This window comes from Plecotus auritus (genome assembly GCF_963455305.1).
Source record: "Plecotus auritus genome assembly, chromosome: 4".
NCBI classification, from domain to species: domain Eukaryota; kingdom Metazoa; phylum Chordata; class Mammalia; order Chiroptera; family Vespertilionidae; genus Plecotus; species Plecotus auritus.
In genome coordinates, this window is record NC_137775.1 from 183336397 (window position 1) to 183358330 (window position 21934).

The 21934-nt window shown below is 46.7% G+C and overlaps 1 protein-coding gene across 2 annotated transcripts in view; it reads left to right on the plus strand.

The window, feature by feature from the left end:
* WIPF3 (WAS/WASL interacting protein family member 3) overlaps positions 1 to 21934 on the plus strand; it is a 63798-nt gene that overhangs the window by 4186 nt on the left and 37678 nt on the right. For both annotated transcript variants that reach the window (XM_080663381.1, XM_080663382.1), the window contains exon 2: positions 15346 to 15495. In XM_080663381.1, the coding sequence (XP_080519507.1) occupies positions 15403 to 15495 (93 nt within the window). In that variant the 5' untranslated portion in view covers positions 15346 to 15402. The remainder of the gene's footprint in view (positions 1 to 15345; positions 15496 to 21934) is intronic.

Sequence of the window (21934 nt, forward strand, 5' to 3'; positions counted from 1 at the left end):
TTCATCACTTATTTGTTGTATGATTGTGAGCAAATTACATAACTGCTCTGTGACTCAGTTTTCCCATTTGTAAAATGGGCATCATCATAAGAGTACTTACCTCATTTTTAGGGCAGATAAATTAAGGTAAGTTCAGTACTATGACAGTGCCTCATTCATAGCAATGTTCAGTAAGTTAGTGATTCCTTTTTATTATTATTATCTGATACTTTTAAAAATGGCTTGCCTTAAATTGGTTCATAAAGCATTTGAGACGCTTATAAAAATAGGTAATAACACAAAATTCATAGTTAAGAGAACGCATGGAGTAGAAAATGAGATGAAATCAGAGCTATTTTAGAGAACAAGAATATTTCATAAGGTGTAGGTACTTTCTAGAGATGAGCTTACTGGAAGGTCTAATGTAGTTTCTGGAGATGGGATTAAAAAATTTGTCCGAGCTTCCCAGGAGCCAAAACAAAGAGAAAAACACCAATAGTTGTTACCCGACCCACAGTGACCGGGAGATAAAAACAGATCAGTTACCCAGCTTTTCCTGATCCTGAAAACTGGAATACCTTTCTCCTGAGGGATCTTCAAAACAGTCCCTGTTGCCATAGGGATCTAAGTCTTCAACACGGTCCCTGCCAAGGAGACAATGGAAGCTTTGTGGAAGAAGGCAACAAGAAGGCTTTCCTAGAATGTTACTGACTGCGGTTCCGGAGTCATAATCCCAGACCACAGCCCAGCGAAAGCTCTCTGAAGGGCCAGAAGCCTGTGGCTCAAGGTCATGCCTTTTCCTGTTTGACTGTGTCCCCGGGAGAGCAGAAAGACTCTTTCTCCAAAGGTTATCATTCTTGGGCGAGTCAGGTGAACAAGTCCATTTGAAGAACATTTGTTCTGGCTGCAGCCATTGACACCAGCCAAATCAGTTTACCTGGTCCAAAGTGCGAAGGGTGTCCTCTCGCGCATGTGCTCAGTCGTAGATGAGTGTGTGGGGTGAGTTTTCTTACGACTGGTGGTCCCCTGATCTCCCGTCAGCTGCAGTTTGGGAAAAGAAGATTCCAGGGCTCTCTACTATCTCTTAAGCCCCTTATTGCTTTCAGTAATTCTTTGTAGTGAGAATAAATAATATTTTATTTTTAAACTTTTTTAAGCAACTGAAATAATTGTTATTTTTAGTACACAGGTACTAAAAATGTGGATATGTTTGTATATATATCCAACGTATATACTGTATCAGGATTGCATTCAGCGACCAAAAAAGAAAAAAAACACACACATCAGAATCTGGCTAAAACAGGTGCAAGGTGATTTGTTTTGTGGAATGGCCTTCCAAGAAAGGCAGGCCAGGCCGATGCAGGAGCTAAACTGTGCTATCGGAGAATCAGCCTCTTTTCATCACCTGGGCCTGCGGGACCCCAGCCTCAGCCTGGGTGCCTCCTGGCCACACATGGCTGCTGCATCTGTGGGCGTACATCTCTGGACAGGCAGGAAGCAGGGGAAAGTGTCAACAGCCAAAGCGTGAGGGCCCTTCTGTTAGGGAGGTTTGCTGTTTTACTCAGCAAGTAGTGCCCTCCCACCTACATCTTAGGGACTTCCTCCTACATCTCATTGGCCAGAGCAGCCGTGGGCAAACTACGGCCCGTTCGGCTGTTCTATCCGGCCAGCGGAGCCGAAAGAGCGGAGGGTTCTCTTGCTCTCCCCTCCGCTCCTTTACTTTGAATTTATATTAGTTCACACAAACACTCCATCCATGCTTTTGTTCCAGCCCTCCAGTCCAGTTTAAGAACCCATTGTGGCCCTCGAGTCAAAAAGTTTGCTCACCCCTGGGCCAGAGTGATGTCACAGAGTTACCCTACATGCATGATGGTCTGAGAAATCACATGTTTTTAGCTGAGCAAACTGCAACTGCCACCCCAGCCCCCTCTCAAATTAGGGCTTCTGCTGTGAGGAAGAAGAGGGGATGGTTATTGAGTAGCAATCAGCAGTGTCAGACACCCGACTGACTTCATTCGAAAGTACAGGTGACTCCGTAATTTAAAGTGAATTTTAAAATGCCATACTTGCCTAGTTCTTCATACAATGAGCATTAGAAAGTGAAACACACCCAACTGCCTCACGTCAAGATCCCTAAACCGCTATCACCAGCCCCGCTTTCTTGAATTTCAGCTCTAAATTTCCACTTGTCCAAAGTGCTTCATATGCTTCAAATTAAACTCACTGTTCCCTGCCCAACCCCCTTCCCCCCACACTCACTTCTGTCTTCTCCATTTACCCCTCCTTTGTCTTGGCAAGGAGCCTGGGGGTCAGCCTGGGCTCCTCCTTCTCCCGTATCCCAGCATCCAAACGAATACCCCCCTTGGCACAATCCCAGTGCCTACTCTAATTGAAATAAATATCCATCTTCCATCCTGCCTATTCGTTGCTTCTTCTCCCCATAATTTATTTTCCACACATGGCCCCTGCGGTGCTGCTTTTAAAAACAGGGATATCTAAAATAAAATTAATCATAATAAATGAAATAGAAATAGCGAACATCTTTCCTTTTTTTAAAAGCCTGCAAAATAAAGCTCGAACTCCTTGGCAGCCTGGCCCTGTGAGTGCATGCTCGCCGTCGCTGGTTGCCACGCACGCGCACACAGCAGAGCTCTGCTCATACCCTCCCCACTCCCTTCAGTCACGGAAGGCCTGGCTCCGAGGTCTTCTGTGCCTTTTGCTTGTCCATAACCTATGGAAGCAATTAAGTAGATTTTAATGCATGTTTCCGAAGCATTTGATATTTCTATTAATATATTGGTGTCCTGGATTCTGTTTTGCCTGATGTTAATCATGCTGTACCTGTTCTTTAAAAATAACAGCCTTACTGAGATAAAATTCACACACCCTAAGATTCACTCTTTTCAAGTATACCATTTAGTGGGTTTTAGGATATTCCGAGTCACACAACTACACCCTCATTTAATTCCAGAACATTTTCATCAGCCCAAAAAGAAATCCATTAGCAATCACTTCCCATCCCCCCTCAGCCCTGACAACCCTCATCTACCTTTTATTTCTATGGATTCACATATTCTGGACCTTTTATATAAATGGGATTGTATCGTATGTGGCCTTTTGTGACTGGCTTTTTCACTTAGCCCAATATTTGGGGGAGTTTTCCATGGGATCGCATGTATCAGTACTTCATTCCTCTTTATTGCTGAGTGATATTTCGTTGCCTGGTCACACTGCAGTTTATCTGCTCATAAGTTGATGGACATTTGGGTTGTTTCTAGATTTGGGCGTTTATGAGAAAAATGCTACTATAAACACTCAAGCCTTAAGTTTTTGTGTGAGCATATGTTTTCATTTCTCGGAGTGGAATTGCTGGGTCCAATGATAACTGTTTAACTTTTCAAGGGACTTCCAGACTTTCCCAAAGTGGCTGCGCCATTTACAGCTGCCAGCAGTGTCTGAGGGTTCTGCACCAGTGTCAGTGCCTGCCGTGTTTCCTCCTTTAACTTTCAGAGTTTCAAACATCCTTTCGTTTTAGCTGTGTCCCTTATAAAGAAGATAGAGCTGATTTTAAAAAGCAGTTTGAGCATCTTTGTCTTTCAGCAGGGGAATTTAATAATTGGCTTACCGTGATTGTGATTACGGACATATTGGAACTGATTTTGTCCTTTTGTGTATACCATATTGCTTTATTGTTACTTCTTCTTCTTTTTTTTTCTTTTCTTTTCTGACTTTTCCTAGAATAGTGCCTGGTGCATAGTAACTTTCAATTAGATTATGGATTATTGTTTGTGAATAGGAGCCATGTGTCTGTAGATTTATGCATTCACCAAATATATATTGATTCCTGCAATCCATGTTTATGGTGTCACCGAGTGGCTAGCATAGTGTCTAACACAGCGAAGAAGCTCAGTAAATATTTGCTTCATTGTGTTGACTAGGCAGAGTCTGCTGTCTTGTCAGAGGCTGGGGGGAGTAGTGGGAAGTGCAAGGCTTGAAGTCGACTCACTTAGGTTGGGTACGGTTTTGTGATGTCCTGACTATTTGATCTTGGGTGGATTAGTTTACATCTTTGAGCCTTTGTTTCTTCGTCTGTAAATGGGAGTAATAATATCTACTGTGCAGAGTTGTGTTTGGGGATGAAAAATAATCCTATATAATAAAAGAGAGAATATGCTAATTGACCATCACTCCATCACAAAGATGGCTGCACCCACAGCTGAGGCCAAGTTCCCTTAAGGAGCCTTAATGAGCAATCAGCAGGGACCTGAGGCTACGCCCTCCCCCGCCCCGGTAAGGCTTGACAGGGGACCTCAGGCTGCACCCCCCACCCGGCAGGGCTTGACAGGGGACCTCAGGCCACGCCTCCTGCCTTGGCACCAGGCCGGGGGACCTCAGGCCTCGCCCCCTGCTCCAGCACCATGCCGGAGGACCTCAGGCCTCGCCCCCTGCTCCAGCACCATGCCAGGAGACCTGAGGCCATGCCCCCTGCCCGGTGGGGCTTGACGGGGGACCTCAAGGTGTGCTTCCCATCCTGGTGCTGGGCTAGGGGACCTCAGGCTGCTCCCCCTGCCCCAGTGCCAGGCCAGGGGACCTCAGGCCGTGCCCCCCCACCAGGTGGGGCTTGACAGGGGACCTCAGGCTGCACCCCCTCCCAGCATCGGGCCAGGGGACCTGAGGCTGCGCCCTCCTGCCTGGCAAGGCCTGACAGGGGAGCTCAAGGTGCAACCCCAGTGCTGGGTTGGGGGAACTCAGGCCGCACCCCCCACCCAGCGGTGCTTGATGGGGGACCTGAGACTGCGCCCCTGCCAGTGGGGCTTTATGGGGGATCTAAGGCTGCGCCCCCATCCCAGTGCCGGGCCAGGGGACCTGAGGCTGCGCCCCCCTGCCTGGAGGGGCTTGACGGGGGACCTCAGGCCATGCCCTCCACCCAGCAGGGGCTTGACAGGGTATCTCAGACCGTGTCCCCCACCTGGCGGGGCTTGACGGGGGACCTCAAGGCACGCCCCCCGCCCCATCTGGGGGACCTCAGGCCACGCCCCCTGTCCTGGTGCCAGGCCTAGGGAACTGAGGCTATGCCCCCTGCCCGGCGGGGCTTGACAAGGGTGGGACTGGCCAGGTCTGAATCTAGCCCAATTGCGGGGGGAGAGGGGGCGGCCGGTTTTGGGTCTCATGTGATTTTGAGGCACATGTGGGTGGGCAGGGCATTGACTCTGGGTCCGGCTTTTAATGTGCATGAATTTTGTGCACCGGGCCACTAGTTCTGTAAATAACAATCAAAGTGATTCACTTAGGTGATCACAAACAGGTGATTCACTTAGTCCATGCGATCTATTGGTTTGTTAGTGGACCGTTTAACATAGCACTCCCCATGTATGTCAGTGTTAAGACATCAATTATGTCTGCCCAGGGAATAAACTTATGGTAAAAAAATGGCATTGGCCCCTTTGCTATGTGTCTGACATAAATTATTACTGCCCTAATAGCAGGGAACATTTTTTCCCTCATATGGTAGAACTGCCTATTAATGACAGAAATAGATTTTAAACCTCTAGCATTCCTTAAAGCCATTGTTTATCCCAACACCCTTTTAAACTTTTGAACAAAATATTTTTTTTATCGTGCTGCTCTCCAGAAAATCAGAGAAAAAATAAAGCAGCTTCGGAAATAGGTAAGATAAGAGAAGAAAATGAAACAAACAAACAAAAGAAATAGGTAAGATAGCTGCTTAAAACAAGACAAGTGGGCAAACATTTTTCCTAAATTTAAAATGAATTTTTTTCACATTCTAACAGCTTTTGCAGGACTTTTTTTTTTTTTTTTCACCCAAATGTGTATCGCCTGAGGTTTTAGAAATTCACCCTCAGGCTTCTAGACGGAGGCTACAGGGGATCTGGGTTCAGGCGTGGTGTTGTCCTCTTGCACTCCTAGATGCTCAGTGAGTTTGAAGTGAGCCATACAAAAGCGTAGTCATGTTGATATTTTCCGTATAAATTATATTTGCCTGAAAAGGATAGGTCAGGACCCCTGTCCGTAAGATCTAGGAGTGCAGTAGTCTGCGGCTGTTGAAAGAAAGTCACCAATTATTTCAGACCCACACACCCCCTCACTGTGCTCGCCTGTGTTCTCACATTTAATGAATGACAAGGATCAGTTACCGCTGGAACCAACTCACAAATGATTCATGCCTGATGGACAATCGTGTCTTAAAACTGTTCCTCGCTGTGCGTTAACCATGTGTTAACAGAAGAATTAAACCAGACGCGTTATGGACTGGTTTGAGAGAATTCTTTTAGCCTACTCCTGGCTATTTTCTGAGCACACGTGGTCAGTCATCTCTGACAGTTGTGGGCAGCTCTAGGGGTGATTTTAGCTGCCCTGGGGGCGTGGGGGGTCTGTGCAGGGCCAGCTCAGCAAGGCCCAGGGTCCACCCTCAGTACTGTTCTTTATGGACCCAGCAGCTGGTCACTGGACCTGATGATCAAGACAAATTTATGTTCTTCTTTATTCATCTGTATTTACCTTTTAGATGTAGAGATGTCTCATCGGATAGTGCAAAGCATTTTTAAAAAATGCTTCACAATAATCCCAAGAAGGCAATCCAGAACTTTTATTTTTTAAATTCGTTTTTCAAATAGGTAGTAATGCAAGTGAAACATACTTCCAAAAGTGTCAAAAGGATATATGGTGTAAAGCAAGCCTTTCTCACACCAAATTCTCAGACCATGTTACACATTCTTCCAGGGATATTTCATGCACATGTATGTGTATACCTATAAATATATCTATATATTTTTAGGAATACACGTATAACATAAATAAAGGCATACTCATTCAATGAAGACATTTTCTGCTGCCTGATTTTTTCACTTAATATAACCTGGAGGCCATTCCATATTGGTATGCATAGGCCTGCATGTTCTTTGTAACAGCGACCTGGTATGCCATTAAAAGTTATGAACAGTAATTTCATAACCACTTCCCAGCCAATGGGTATAGCGTTTATTTCCAGCCCTTTGCTATTAAAAAATGCTGCAATGAATGTCAACATTCACATTATTTCTCACAAGTGTATCAGTAAGATAAATTCCTAGAATTAAAATGTGTATTTTCAATTTTTGATACATTGGCACATTGCTCTTTATAGGAAATAATGTTCATTTGTGTTTCCACAAGTACCTATGAGAGTCTGGTCCCCTGCTTGCTCTCCAACACGCCTTTATCAAACTTTAGATGTTGGCCAATCTGAGTGAAAACTGGTGTCTTGGATTGGTTCTGACCTCATGAATAAGGTCAGGCCTCTCCAGTGTGCTGGAATGCCCCGTGTATTCCTTCATCTGTGAACTGCTTGGCCCACTGTTCATTTTTTGTCAAGTTATTGATGTGTCTTAATGGGTTTATAGAAACACCTTATACAAGAAATAAAGGAAAATGGCCACTTTACGGCAATTTTTATTTTACTGTAATTTTCTCCCAGTTTGTGATATGACTTTTTTGTGTTAATGTCATTTTCCTCCAATCTGTGGTATGACTTTGGCTCTGTTGATTGTGGTTTTATGTCTGTATGTGTGTACTTATTTTTGCAGAAACCTTTTCTTTTCTAGCTTTTAGAAAGGTTTTCTGACTTAGAGAATTTTTCTTAAAGTCTCCTGTGTTTTGTCCTAGTGTGCATTGGGCACTTTGAGACCCCAGCATCCAGAACCTATTCCCACACTGATAAGAAGGCCTACAGTTGAACAGGAATGCCTCCTGGTTTCTCTTCCCTTCTTACTTTAGCTTGTAACATTATTCTTTAACAGTCATTGACATGCTTATTTCGTCTGTAGACTCACATAGAACTTACATCATATTCTGGTGCCAAGGTACGTCTGCATCTTTTGCTTGAGTCGTTGGCCTGATCCCTGATATATATGTCTTCTATTTATTCCCCATAGCGCACTAAGGCAATGGTATTTGGCATTACCTTTGGCCGTGGCAATACCAAGATATCTAAGACAATGTAATGTCCCTTTCTTTGAATCTTTGAGTAGCCTACGGTTGAGTGAAGGGAGACACACAGGCATGTGAGAAGAAAATAGCCAGAGTGCCTAGTGCCACACAGAATGAAATTGTGGACAAAGCACCAGAGTGCAGTTAGTTGTGGACAAAGTACCAGAGTGCAGGGGATCTGTGCAGAGAAGCTGGCATCTGGGCATGTTTTAAAGGAGTAGGAGGAATTTTCCAGGCGGTGAAGGCCATCACACTCAGCCTGAAAGGCACTGGCAAAGGCATAGAGATATAAAGTAAAGGTATGTAAGGAAATGGCACAGGTGTGGTGTGGGCGGAGGACAGGATGTGTACCGCAGGGTGGAGGGTAAGGTTAGAACCCGAATCCAGAAAGAGCATTGAAAGGAGTGTATGTTAAAATTAGAGATGCCATTTTTCAGAAGCATAGCTGTTTTATAAAATGAAGCTTATTTATAAGTGTGTAATGACTATCATGTATTTTTAATAAGCCTCGTTCTTATTTTAGCTAATACAAAGGCAGCAAAAATGTTAACAGTAAATGACAGGAAAGCAATATTTTCTCCTTCCTCCCTTGGCACTCATATGATTTTTACGGCATTTAGCCATAATATAAATACTTGAGTTAATGATAAATATTATCAACATCTCCAATTTTCCCTTCACCAAATACTGTTCAAATATTATAATGAATTCAATGAATAATCTGGGAACAAATGTGCATTTCAATACGAATCTCATTTTAAGAAGCTAATTTATGAGTTCATTGTAGGTGTGACTTACTAGGTTTCATATTGGAGTGTGGTTCAAGTTCGTCTTCCTTTCAGAACTCACGAAGACAATCCTTGAGGCATTTCAGCAGATGGTTAACTTTGACATCTGGTTAGAGCGGAGCAGATTCCGTCTCAGGAGCTATTGCCGGGGCTGGTGTTTCTCAGGTGTCAGAAATTCTTGGGTCACCTAGGTGAGAGGTGAGTGGGCACTCCGCTGGGTTTCCCTTTCACGCTTGTGTGTCAATGCCAAGCAAGTACAGCGTTGCCAGTGTCCGGGGTGCAGTCTGCTGAAATGAAGTGAGTCCACGGAAGAGGTCTGCTCAGTAAAGGATGTAATTTCTGACTGTGTGGGGCAGAGTTTCATCTCCCAGGTGTTCTAGAACAGGCCTTTTCAAACTTTGTGGGACAAAGCAATCACTTGATAAGACACCCCCAAAGGTTCTGATTTGTGGGACATTTGGGGACCCCTGAGGATGTCTCATTTGTGGGACATGGGGGACCCTGAGGATGTGGAAGATATGGTCACATTCTTAGCATCTGATGACAGTGGGTGCATCACGGGGGCCTTTTCGTGCAGCTGCCTCAGGGCCCTGGACTGCGCTCACTCCCCACCACTCTGCCGGCCTCCTGCTGAAAAAGGGGTGCTCCAAAAGGGGTGGCATGTATGGCTCAGGAATGCTGAATGTGGGAGGCAGGGGTGCTGGTGACCCTAATAAATTCCAAGTCCTCTTCTCTGCCGAAAAACGATTCTGATTCTGGGGTGGAGACTGTGCCTTTCTTACGTGCTTCCACATTCTAGAGCTACTCACCGTGGTCCCCAGACCAGCAGTGTTCACCTCACTTGGGAGCTTGTCAGAAATGCAGAATCTCGGGCCCCACCTCACACCCAGTGAATCAGATTCTACATATGAATGCCAGCTCCCCCACTGATTCCCTGTCTGACTTTGGGTATGTTTCTTAACCTCGCTGTGCCTCAGTTTTCCCATCTGAAGAATGGAGGCACCAGTATCTATCCGGTTGGAGTGTTTGGGGTCTTAAATAGGTTAATATATGAAAAGCTCTAGCAACAGCGCCTGACACGTACTAAGGGCTATGTCAGAGCTAGCTCATGTGACTATTAGCTAGAACACAAACACCAAGGATCTTCTATGCTGGGCTTTGTACTAGTATTTCCCCCTGCCCTGTCCCCTGCTTACCTGCTTACTCAGGCCAACACGCCCCCACCACCCCAAAAGGCAAAATATTTCCAGGCATTTGTACCATTGAGGAGAATGAGAACAGCAACTTCCACGTAGCCTGTACAGGACAGTCTCAACTGGGAGAGTTGGCACCTGGGGCACGAGATCTTACAGGAGGGAAGTCCCAGGACAGGGCTGGGCCCAAAGAATGTTATCCTGGAATGATGAGGACGTGGCCACAGACCACTTCATAAATCATTGTCATCATCACCTGTAGAGAAGGTGCTTCGTTTTTAAAAATATTCTTTATTATTTTGCTGAAAGCTTTGTCAGTTTTGACACACGTTTTTTGAGAACCTTTATATTGGTGCCTTGTATGCGCATGGGCTCGCGGGTTCTGATTTGCTGGCTGCGGGGCACCTCTGAGAAATAAATGACTGAGGTAGCTTGGCAGGACCCTGCTGAGACCATGCTGTGCGAAACGGGCTGCCTCCTGGGGCACGTCCACCTGTACCAGTGCCGCGGTGAGAAATCTCTGTCCTTCTCCCTGGTTTCATAGCCAAGAGCCAAGAGACTCCGTGAGCCGTGTCAACACATGGAAGTTATGAGTGCGTGGAGAACCTTACGTTCAGATCCCCATTGAAATGTGTTGTTAGAACCGGCAAAAGCCGCTTCTGTCAGATAGTGGCAGTAACCCTGCTTGCTTATATATTTTTAAATAGGCACGTTTTCTATTTGTGACCAGCTGTAATCCGACACACCACTCTTGGGGGGGCAACGTGAGTGTGAGAAGAGCAACTGGTGTGTAACGGTGCTTACCGCGAGTTATTCTTTCTCTCTGCGATTACTCACCAACTTCAATTGTGGACGTGGAGTGGGCGGCGGTGGGAGGATGATAAACACAGCTTCCAGTGATGTGGCTGCCGAGTGTCAGGACCTGTATTCTGTTCCCCTTCTATACGGTCTTCATTTTAATTCTGATAACAAACTAAGAATCCAGCATTATAGCTGTTTTGCAAATAAAATAAGAAAGGAGGCCCCGCTGAGGCTCACTGACGTGGCCCCGGCCATGCAGCTGGGAGAAGGCAGAAGCGGAACGCAGGTCTGTGTCACATGAAGACCAGCCCGTCCCCTGTGTTCGGGGTCTCACATGGAGGTACTGTTCATTCTCTTCCCCCTGCCTCCCGCTAACGGTGCAAGAATATCGAACCTGTCTCTCCACGCCGTTCTCCAGAGTTATTCCATGCATCGGGAGAAAATATAAAAAAGCTTTTGAGAATCTGGCGTTTTTATCCTAAGCACTTTTTTCGTGCATTATGGAGAAAAGTAGCATTTTTTTTCAATGTGTCGGGAGAGCACAGGGCATTGGAGAGCGCCTGGGTGCAGCCTGTGACTTCCTGGCACTCTGCATGCTTCCAGACCGTCAGGTTTGAACAAACGCTTCCCTCCGTAATTGCTTCATTACTGTCCCCGTCAGGAAAGAGCCTTCGCAGCCATCAAGTGCCGCATATAAAGATACCCTTTCACCTTAGCGATTGAAAAACCATTCCTGTGATTTCAGCAAGACGAAAGCCCAGTGGTACCTAACCATTCCCAGATTTCTGAGGATAAACGAGGTGGGCAGCAAGGATGCTTAGCTTAGGCGAGTGGCAGAATTATACTCACCTGGATGAGGTCCCTGTCACTGGAGGGTCTCAAAACGATTTTTAAATCTTTGCAAAATGGAAGCAGAGAAGTAAGATGGCCTGAATTATACCAAGCCAGCAAAGCAAAGAAATGAGGTTTGGGAATCAGAAAGGCTAGGGCTTGCACTCAGCTCGGGTGCGCTTTCTGAAAGTTAGTAGGAACTACATGCATTGTGTGATCCCTCCTCTGGAAATGTCGGCGTCTATCATGGAGCTGCTGAGAGGATTAACCAGAACTGTGGACTATTGGCACCTGATCCAGTGCTGAGCACACGGAGGGGTTCAAGAATTACACAGTCGATGTCATCATTCACGGGCGCCATAGTTTGCTCATCACCCACTCGCTGAACTGTACTTGTCACCTTGAAGTCAGTACTCACAGGCGCCTTCACGGTCATTGAGAGACGTGTGCAAAGTGGGGGAACACTTGAGTGCCCCGATGCAGGCATAGGTCCCACACAGCGACCCCCACCTCCTTGTGGCAGCCCCCATGCTGTAAACTAGTGTCTTTCACACATTCTGTGCAGTGCCACGCCTTTCAAATGTGGGTGCTTATTGTTGGCAGTTGCATTGTTTTAATGGCCCTCCAAGTGTAACGTCCAGGTTCCATCCAGTGTTCTTGAGTGGAGGGAGGCTGAGGTTTGCCTGAGGGAGACAATGTGTGTATGAGATAAGCTTCCTTCCATCATGAGGGACAGTGCTGTTGGCATGAATATTAATGTAACAACAGCATATACCTCTCTATAAGGTGTCTTGAAGCAGGAACACACATGAAACAAGATTATATATTAACTAGAGGCCCAGTGCACGAAATTTGTGCACAAGGGGTGTTGTCCCTCAGCCCAGCCTGCACCCTCTCCAAAATGGGACCCCTCGAGGGATGTCCGACTGCCCGTTTAGGCCCGATCCCACCGGACGGCTGGCTCCCAACTGCTCACCTGCCTGCCTTCCTGATTGCCCCTAACCGCTTCTGCCTGCCAGCCTGATCACCCCCTAACCACTCCCCTGCCAGCCTGATTGATGCCTAACTGCTCCCCTGCCAGCCTGTTTGCCCCCAACTTCCCTCCTCTGATGGCCTGGTCACCCCTAACTGCCCTCCACTGCAGGCTTGATCACCCCCAACTGCCCTCCCTTGCAGGCCTGGTCCCTCCCAACTGTCCTCCCCTGCTGGCCATCTTGTGGTGGCCATCTTGTGCCCACATGGGGGCAGGATCTTTGACCACATGGGGGCAGCCATCTTGTGTGTTGGAGTGATGGTCAATCTGCATATTACTCTTTTATTAGATAGGATGTGGTGACAAAAATCTTGTAACCAGTTGTCCACAGGAATCTAACCCTGTGTACCTCCTAGGAGCAGTGGTTCAGGGTTTCTTAACTCGGAGATCATGACAACTTTATAAAACATACCTACCGCAAATGATGAGAATTCGCTGTAATCTATTTAGTTCCTGTGTTAGGCAGGTTAAAAATGAGTGGCTATAACAAATTAACTTCAAACTGTAGCTTAACACAGAAGTTTATTTTTTAGGTATTTAAAGTCTAATCAGGTGTTAAAAAGTGAGTCAGGAACCCAGACTCCTGACATCTTTTGGATGGAGAAAGGAAGGGTTGTAGGTAGGTCTTTATGGACCAGCCTACAGATGGAGCACATCACTTCTGCCTTCTTTCTATTGGCCAGAGGTCAGTCACATGGTCACAATTAACTGCAAAGGAGGCTGGGAAATAGTAGCTGGGTGCTCCGGCGTTCTGTGAACAGCTCAGCCACGGTTCTCCTTAAGGTTACTACCTATGGCCATTTTTCCTTAGATAAATGGCGAAACCCTTAGGTAAGAAACATTTACCTTTTCAAAATTCCTCTTCTAATCTCTTTCCAGTTCATCACCAGGGGAAGCAGGTCTTTGTCCTCTCATCTGTCTTGGATAAAAGATAGAATCCTCATATAATGAGACCTCTCTGCATATTTTCTCTTGTTCTATTAATACTTCGGCCAACCCTTCAATACCTACTATCATTGTTGGCTGCAGTTATTTTTGCCGCTGAATAAAAAGTCACATAAAGAATGCGCCCAGTGCCTTCTATAACTGATCATTTATTTTTTGTTCCAACTAAATTGTGGACTCACCATCCAACGTGCTTCAGTGTCCAGCCAGTAAAATGCCGGATGGTCTGACCCGACGTTACTGAGTGCGTTAGGTTGTGAACTAAAACGTCACCGACGCCACCAGGAAGAAGTACCTGCTACCCTCCGGGATCTCTGCCCAAGTTCACTGTCGTTTTATGTTGTGGACTCTGCTGAGTATTGTTTTTCCAGTCTTTCTGTCCTGGTGTTACTGTCGCGGGAAGAGGCAGGGGCACAGCTGTTATCCAGCTTTAGGAATTTTGGGGGGGACACTTCCTAAGAAAACTTGGGTCACCCATAATGATCAGCTCATGCACAGCTTTGGAACTCTTATGAAACTATCATGGACTTTTTCCACAAAAGAGAGATGAACGTATACATATATTTTTTAAATTTCGTACAATTTTAGGGGAGGCTTAACTCTGCTGAAAACAAGGTTGTTCTGACCTTAGAATATTATCGTGGAAATGAATGTGACCAGCCTGTCACATAGCAGCCAAACAGAACTAACATGTATTACATAAGCAAAACAGTAGACCCTGCTAAGAATCAGGTACCGTGTTACGTAACTGCTCTTTACGGCTGGAGATAAAAATATTAGCATGGAATAATACAGGGGCCACAGGGTTTCAAAGCTGAAGAAGCAGGCACAGGTCTTGTTCTGACCTTCCAGGGACTAAAGAGACAGAAACAAAACAGACAAACAAACAAAAACACCACAAAACACAGACTGACCCCTGGGCAGGTCTGATGTTTATTTCTGTTTCTGCTTTACTTGTGTTTAGAGTCTCACATAGGTTTTCCTCCTTCCTGTAAACTGTGGGACTTGCCTTTCGTGTGGGTTTTAAGCCTTTGCAGTGTGCCTTGATATGGATTCTAGGACACACACACACACACACACATGCGCACATGCACACACACACACGCACATTTATAGGAGCCCAGGTGTCCTACAGTATGAACTGTTTGAAACATAACTGTGTTTGCAGAATGGCGGCAAGAAGCCCTCTGTGTAGCAAAGCAGATATGACGCTTTTGCAGAGAAGCGTCGTGCCCCCACCCAGACGATTGTGTAGAAGCCACAGAGGGACAGCAACACAGTAAGAGCTGTCGGGAGAGGCGGGAGCAGGAGAGTGACTGATGCCCTTTAGGGCCCTGCTCGAGGCTGGCACCATGAGGAACGTGGCACCTGCGACCTGCAGTAAAGGTTACGTTGCATTCCGTGTGCTCGGCTTAGGGAACCGGGAACATGTAGGGAATATTTTTTCAAATGCGTCAGAAATGATAAAAGTGTAATGCGAAGGAGGTAGAAGTCAGTTATTGGGAAAGATCATGGAATGAGGGGTTGCTATTTATGTGTTCTATTAATTTTGATACAGAAATAGCTGCATTTTGTCAGTTCCGTCACCCAGTTCTCTCCAGAATCTGGCTGCTCTTTCAGTCTCCAGCACTTGGCACAGTGCCTGCCTCACAATAGACAGTATTTATTGAAAGGACGAGAGAAAGGAAGAAAGAAAGAAGCCATAATATCCATATGTCTGCATGACATGAATTACCTGTGCATGAATAAAGACATTCACATTTAAAACTCTCTTCTTTCTCCTTTTCAGAGCAGAAACCATTCTCTTGGGACCATTCACAAGCAAGAGACACCAACGCCGTGACATATGCCAGTGCCACCGCCACCTCCACCTCCTCCTCTGCCTCCACCTCCCCCGCCTCTGGGAGCTCCTCCCCCTCCCCCGCCATCAGCACCCCCGGTAAGGCCTGTTTTTCTGTCTCACCGACTGTCCAGCATAAGCTGCTTTGAACGCACTGGAGCAGAAGGTTTTACATGTTCGGAACCAGCCACCACTGAGCTCCCCTGTGACAGGTGGCATCTCAGGTGGCTGTGACAGGAATGCTATGAGACAGGTGGCATCTCAGGTGGCTGTGACAGGGATGCTATGAGACAGGTGGCATCTCAGGTGGCTGGTCGTGGCAGCTCCAGGGTCTGATTCCCAAAGAGACAGGGCAGGTCTTTCTCTACCTAGTCCTTGGCCACCCCACCCTCAACCTCAGTGTCGTCTGTCTGCAGACCTCTAGGTAATTTCTCTTCTGATTCCTGCCGCTCCGTGCCGGCTTCCTGATCCCCCTCATGGGTTCTTCCATCTCACTGGAAAGCTCGGAAGCGCGCCGCCAGTGGGGCGTTCTGTGAAGTCAGGTTCCCGTGTGCAATGGGATGGTGATAACGAGAGCTTGGGCCTGGGTTGCCTGGTGCTGGGCCCACGTCAGAGAAGTGTCCTACGAAACGCCACAATGGAATAGACATCTCTAAATGGAATGTGTCTGTCCACACCAGGCCATTTCATCTGGTTGCCGGATGCTCTCTCTGAGTTTAATAGTTTGCTCTGGGCGTAGGGCAGGAGAGGCATGGAGAGGGTGGTGGTTTAGTCCGAGAACAGGAACTCTCAACGTCGGCACCACTGGCATTGGGGGCCAGATCCTTTTTGTCGTGGAGGGCTCTCCTGTGCCCTGTAGGGTGTTCAGCCACAGACGGCTCCTGTTCGCAGTGGAAGATGGAAGATACGGATGCCATGGCGATGTGGCACGCAGAGGCAGGGCTGGTAGGGATGCTGTGAGCCAAGTCAGCTGAGCCGGGAATTGAGCCGCACCTGCCATCCTCCCCCGCGATGCACTCCGCTCCCCAGGTGTGGATGACATGACCTCAGGTGTGCGGATGACGTGACTGTGGGAGGTGTTGGTTATGAGGTCCCCAGTGCATGGCCACAGGCCACCGTGAGAGCACGAGTATGCCTGGGACGTCACCCCTATGAGGTTACCTTTGCACGCCAACCTTATCTGAATGGCCAGGGACCTAGACCTGCCTGGAACTTGGCCTTGGCCCTGGAAAAGAGTGGGAAGAAATCACATAGATGAATTACATAGGAAAGCTCTCTGACCAGTACATAGAAAGTTTAGGAGTAAGTTGGAAGTTCCACTGCTGAACTTGACCCCACACGGGATAAAGGAGAGGGATAATTTATAAGGAAACATATATGAAACTGTCCCAGGGATCTTGCACAGACCGGCTAGCACCAAGAAATGTGAAACGCAACTTATAATCACTTCAGATACCACAAGGCACCTGTAAGCTTCGCCAGAATAAATAAACTTGTCAAAACCCTTATTATCGGGGATTTGGGGAAATAAGCCCTTTTTTAAAACTTTGCTGGTGACACACAAACTCAGTGTTCCGTGAACCTTTCTGGAGTATTCTCTGGCAGAAAACAGTGGTTTTGAACGTATCATACTTTCCCCCTGGAAATCCAGTAGTTTTATTGCTGAGACTTACATAAGGATTAACCCTAAAGAAACCAAAAGGAATGTATCCAAGGATGTGCCCAGCAATGCCATTTATTCTAGTGAAAAATTTAATCTTATGAGCACCATGTGAAATGTGTTAGGTCATGCTGGTAATTAAAAATTGCATTATACCATAGTGGTAATTAAAAATTATATTTATAACTATGCCAGTTATGGAAAGAAGTCATGGAATGGTGGTTTCAAAGCACAATAAAATTAGCTATATATGATATGTAATAAATAGCAGAGATCAGAAGAGAATTTTTAATTCTGATAAAGTTTTTAATTTTATTAGGGAATTCTTTTTCTTTTTTTTTTTATTTTTTTTTAAATATATTTTTTATTGATATTTCACAGAGAGGAAGGGAGAGGGATAGAGAGCCAGAAACATCGATGAGAGAGAAACATCGATCAGCTGCCTCCTGCACACCCCCCACTGGGGATGTGCCCGCAACCAAGGTACATGCCCTTGACCGGAATCGAACCCGGGACCCTTCAGTCCACAAGCCGACGCTCTATCCACTGAGCCAAACCGGTTTCGGCGGGAATTCTTTTTCTTGAAAGACATTTAAGTCCATGGTCCAGTGTTTGTGTAGCCTGCAAGCTAAGGATGGTTTTCACATTTTCAAATGGTTAAAAATAATGTGACATATGAAATTCACATTTCGATTCATGAATAAAGCTTTATTGGACCTCAGCCATGCTCACTCATTTACATATTGTCTATGGCTGCTTTTGTGCTGCCATAGCAGAACACCAATTGAACAACTTACTATTCCTCCCAACAACAACAAAACATTCCGTTTTTGTCACTACTCAGCCTATGGTGTTAAAATTGTACCCAATGATGATGATGATTTTTCATTGTTATTATTATATTTTTCATTTCATCAGTAAAAATTTTATGGAACTTTGTTCTTCTTTTTATAGTACTTACATAAAATCCATGATTTCTCCTCTTGGCGCACAATGCCTGCAACATTCACTGTCTGGCCCTTCCCGGGAAAAGTTTGCCAACACCTGTCCTGAGACGGCTGGCTTCTTCCAGCCTTCCTGTGCTCAGCAGCCAGGACCTCGCATTAGGCATGTGCCTCTCTGCATCCCTTTTCAAGGACTCCCCATCCCCCTCTTGACAATAGCCCGCTCCACCCACACGGTCTGGCCCCTGCCTGCCTCTCAGACCTCGCACTGCACCCTGTCCTCGTGTCTTCTACTTTAAGGCGTGAACCTAGCTGTGCTGTTTGCCTGGAAATCCTTTCTGCTCAGCTCCGCTCAGCGGTCACTTCCCTGGAGCATCCCTTCCTCGCACCCACCCTGGAATGTATAACATACATTCACACCTTCCCCACAGCACGGATCAGTGTTTAATTCTGTTTATTGGACTGGAGTCCGAATTTTATGGGTTGTGGTCTTTCGGTTCCTAGCACCTGGCTCACAACAAGCACTCTGCTCATTGACCGAATGAGTGAATGAGTGAACGAATGGAGGCATGCAAACATCCGTGTAAATAGGGCTCAGAAATGGAGCTAACCGTCTTCATAACCAGTGTTCAGCACTATAAACATCTATGCTATCTATGGACCAGCATGGCAGATTACTACATGCAGTCTTTGATTCATATATGTAATCTTTGTGTGACATGTCTGACGGTCTGTAATGAAAAGCATCCTATCTGGCTTCACCTTAGCTCGGGAATATCTGGGGCTTAGACCAGGGCTAAAAGTTTTAGGTTTCTTCCTTCTACCTCTCACCTCTCCCTTCCTGCCCCTCCCATCCTGGTCTCCACCTCTTCTTTAATGAGCATCTTTTCTTTTTCCAAGAACGTGGGCATAATAAACCAGAAGAAGGACCAGTGGAGTCCGCCAATTTTTGGAGCAGCCTTAAAGCCAAACAGTCCTTGCCATCCTGTGTCACTATTTTTCTTGCCCCTTAACTCCCCTGTCTTTTGAGTTCTCCATTTCTCACTCATTTAAAATCCAGTAACAATATAAAATTGCCTGCATGGTGCATGGGTCCACTTACAACTATATTATCATTGTTGTTGCTTTCGTTACAGGATGTAGCTTTTTTAAAAGATCTAAAAAAATGCAAGTGTTTGATTTTGAAACGCAGCAGAATTTTACTGATCTTTTGTTTTCTGCTTGGACCCCCTGGTAGTGTCCGAGATAAGAGAACAAACGTGGTGACAGCCTGTGATTTGTTTTCTCGTCATGATCACATAAGACTGTCTCCACACGAGGAAGGAAATATATATATGCGCCTCTGACCAGCTGATAGGTTCTTTGGAGTTGGGTTCCCCAGGCAAAGCCTAACAGTAGGGCTGTAAGTTTTCATGGCATTATTTTTCAATGTTGCTGTTCAAGTTCAAACATCCTAAGGAGGAAACCGTTCTTTATTTAAAAACAAAGGGGCCCTGGCGGGTGTGGTTCAGTGGTTGGAGCCGTGTCCTTTGCACCGAAGCATCTCGGGTTCTAGTCCCTGTCAAGAGTATGTACCTGTGTTGCAGGTTCAATCCCCAGCCCAGGTCAGAGAGAGTGTGGGAGGCAGCCAATCCATGTGTCTCTCTCACATTGATGTTTCTCTTTTTCTCTCTCTCCGCCTCTCTCTTTCTCAACCCCCTCCCTCCCTCCCTTGCACTCTCTCTAAAAATCAGTGGGAAAAAATATCCTCTGGTGAGGATGAACAAAAAACAAAGGGGAAACTGGCTTGCTAACCATTTACTTACCATGAGAAGCAAAACTCTCAAGTTAGGAAGACACCCTAACTTCATAACCAGCACTCCCCATGGCGCCGTGTATTTCTGCCTGCCTCTTCCGGGGGGTGAAGTGTAAAAATGCTTAAGGGAGCTGAAACCGGTTTGGCTCAGTGGATACAGCGTCGGCCTGCGGACTGAAGGGTCTCGGGTTTGATTCTGGTCAAGGGCATGTACCTTGGTTGCGGGCACATCCCCAGTGGGAGGTGTGCAGGAGGCAGCTGATCGATGTTTCTCTCTCATCGATATTTCTAACTCTCTATCCCTCTCCCTTCCTCTCTGTAAAATATCAATAAAATAAAAAAAATAAATAAATAAAAAAAAATGAAAATGCTTAAGGGAAATGACAATGAAAGGCACATTGGGGCCCCTCGCTGTCCGTTCTCTCCTTCCCGTTTGCCAGTCTTTGCATCCAGGTGCTTCCGTGAGATGATGCTTCTCCTTGTAGTCTGAGGGTCGCATGGCTCATGAGCGAGGTGGGCCGTGCACAGGTCAGGAAAGGCCAGCTGCGGTCACACTGGGAGGGTTCCCACCATCTCTAGGAGGCAGGCGCTCTTGTGCTGTACAAAAACATGTCCATCTGCGAACGAAAATGCGTAAAATGGAGTCTTACCTGAAGTCACACCAGAGCCTTTTTCCGTTTGGTGTTTACTGTGGTTTAAAAAAACAAAAAGCTAGGTGGAAGGGAGCTTAGCAGAATTGCATATTTCCCTACGTTCTGCAAACGGTAATTTGCATGTGTACTGGTGCATTGGGAATAATGAGAGGCTTAAAAAATCGTAAATGCTGTCACTCACTTAGGTTCCCCCAACACTGGTGCTTTGATTAGTGCCATTAGTAAGGGATCAGGGACGGTTACCCAGGGTTGCCAGTGGCCACTGGGACAGGGAGAAGAAGCCTTTTGCATTAGGCCAAGCCATTGGGATATAGTATTACATTTGTTCTCTGCTTAACAGTTTGCAAAACTACACCTTTGTCCTCAAGTTCATTTGAAAACTTAATTCCCCCCCCCCGCTCCCCCCCCACCCCCGCCCGGGTTGGCGGGCTTGCACCTGCGAGCAGAGCAGTCCGGCCGCCTCAGTGAGGAACCCGGGAGAGGTGTGGCGGGACCTGCCACTCACGCGTGCAAAGGGCCATTCAGGGCGTATGGAAATGCGTTTCTTTTTCTCAGCCCTGAGCCGGGAGGGGCTGCGGGGACAAAGAGGCGGAGGCTGCGGTGTGTGCTGGGGGCACACTGTGCACCCCTCAGGCCCGGCTTGGTGAGAAAAGCCTGCCAGCGCCCGATAAAGGCCTTTATCCAGTTTCCTGGGCGCCCAGGCCCCGCAGCCGCTCTCGCTCAGCGCCTGGGCCCAGGGAGGTGGCAGGAAGGCGCTGCGCGGTCTGAGGCCATCGGGCCGTGCACAAAGACCTCTGCCATCTCTAGCAAGGACTGCTCACCAAAGCTTTCACTGACACCAAAAATGCCGGCTCTTGGCCTTTGAAATCTTTAGAATTACAGTGGAAGTAACGATTCCTAGACAGCTGCCCCTGAACATTCCCCTAGCCAGGGGGTCTTTCCGTACATGCACTGTTATACCTGGGGGGCCACCTTGGTTTGGAGCAAGGATCTTTGGGACGTGTGCTTCTTTCCCCAAACCACTGAGACCACTGTCCTTTCATACAGACCCGCCCCCCACCCCTTGAATCTAAAAGCCAGGAAGTCAGTGCTTTCCACCCCCACACCCGGATTTCTTCCGGTGTCCCCCGGCCTCCTGCTCAGATTCCTCTTTTCTTTTTGCTTTGTGCTTCCATCATTTCTCCCCATTTGCTTATTGTTGTTGTTGTTTCCCTTCGTTTAAAAGGGTTTTTTTCCCCTTTTTTTTTTAATAGAAAAACAAAATATTTTGCACGTTACCCTCTGAATAAAACCAAGGGTTAACAGCAGAGAATCGGCATCAAAGAAGCAGATGCGATGCAAAGGAAGTTAGTATTGTGTTGTCTTTAGTTTACAGCCGGGCTGCTGATGGGCTCCGATAAAAATGGGATCGCTGCTGCTGCTAGCGATGCGGGCACAGTGGGGACAGTAAGTACCTCTGCGCTCAGTGGCCACACTGTCCTGACCT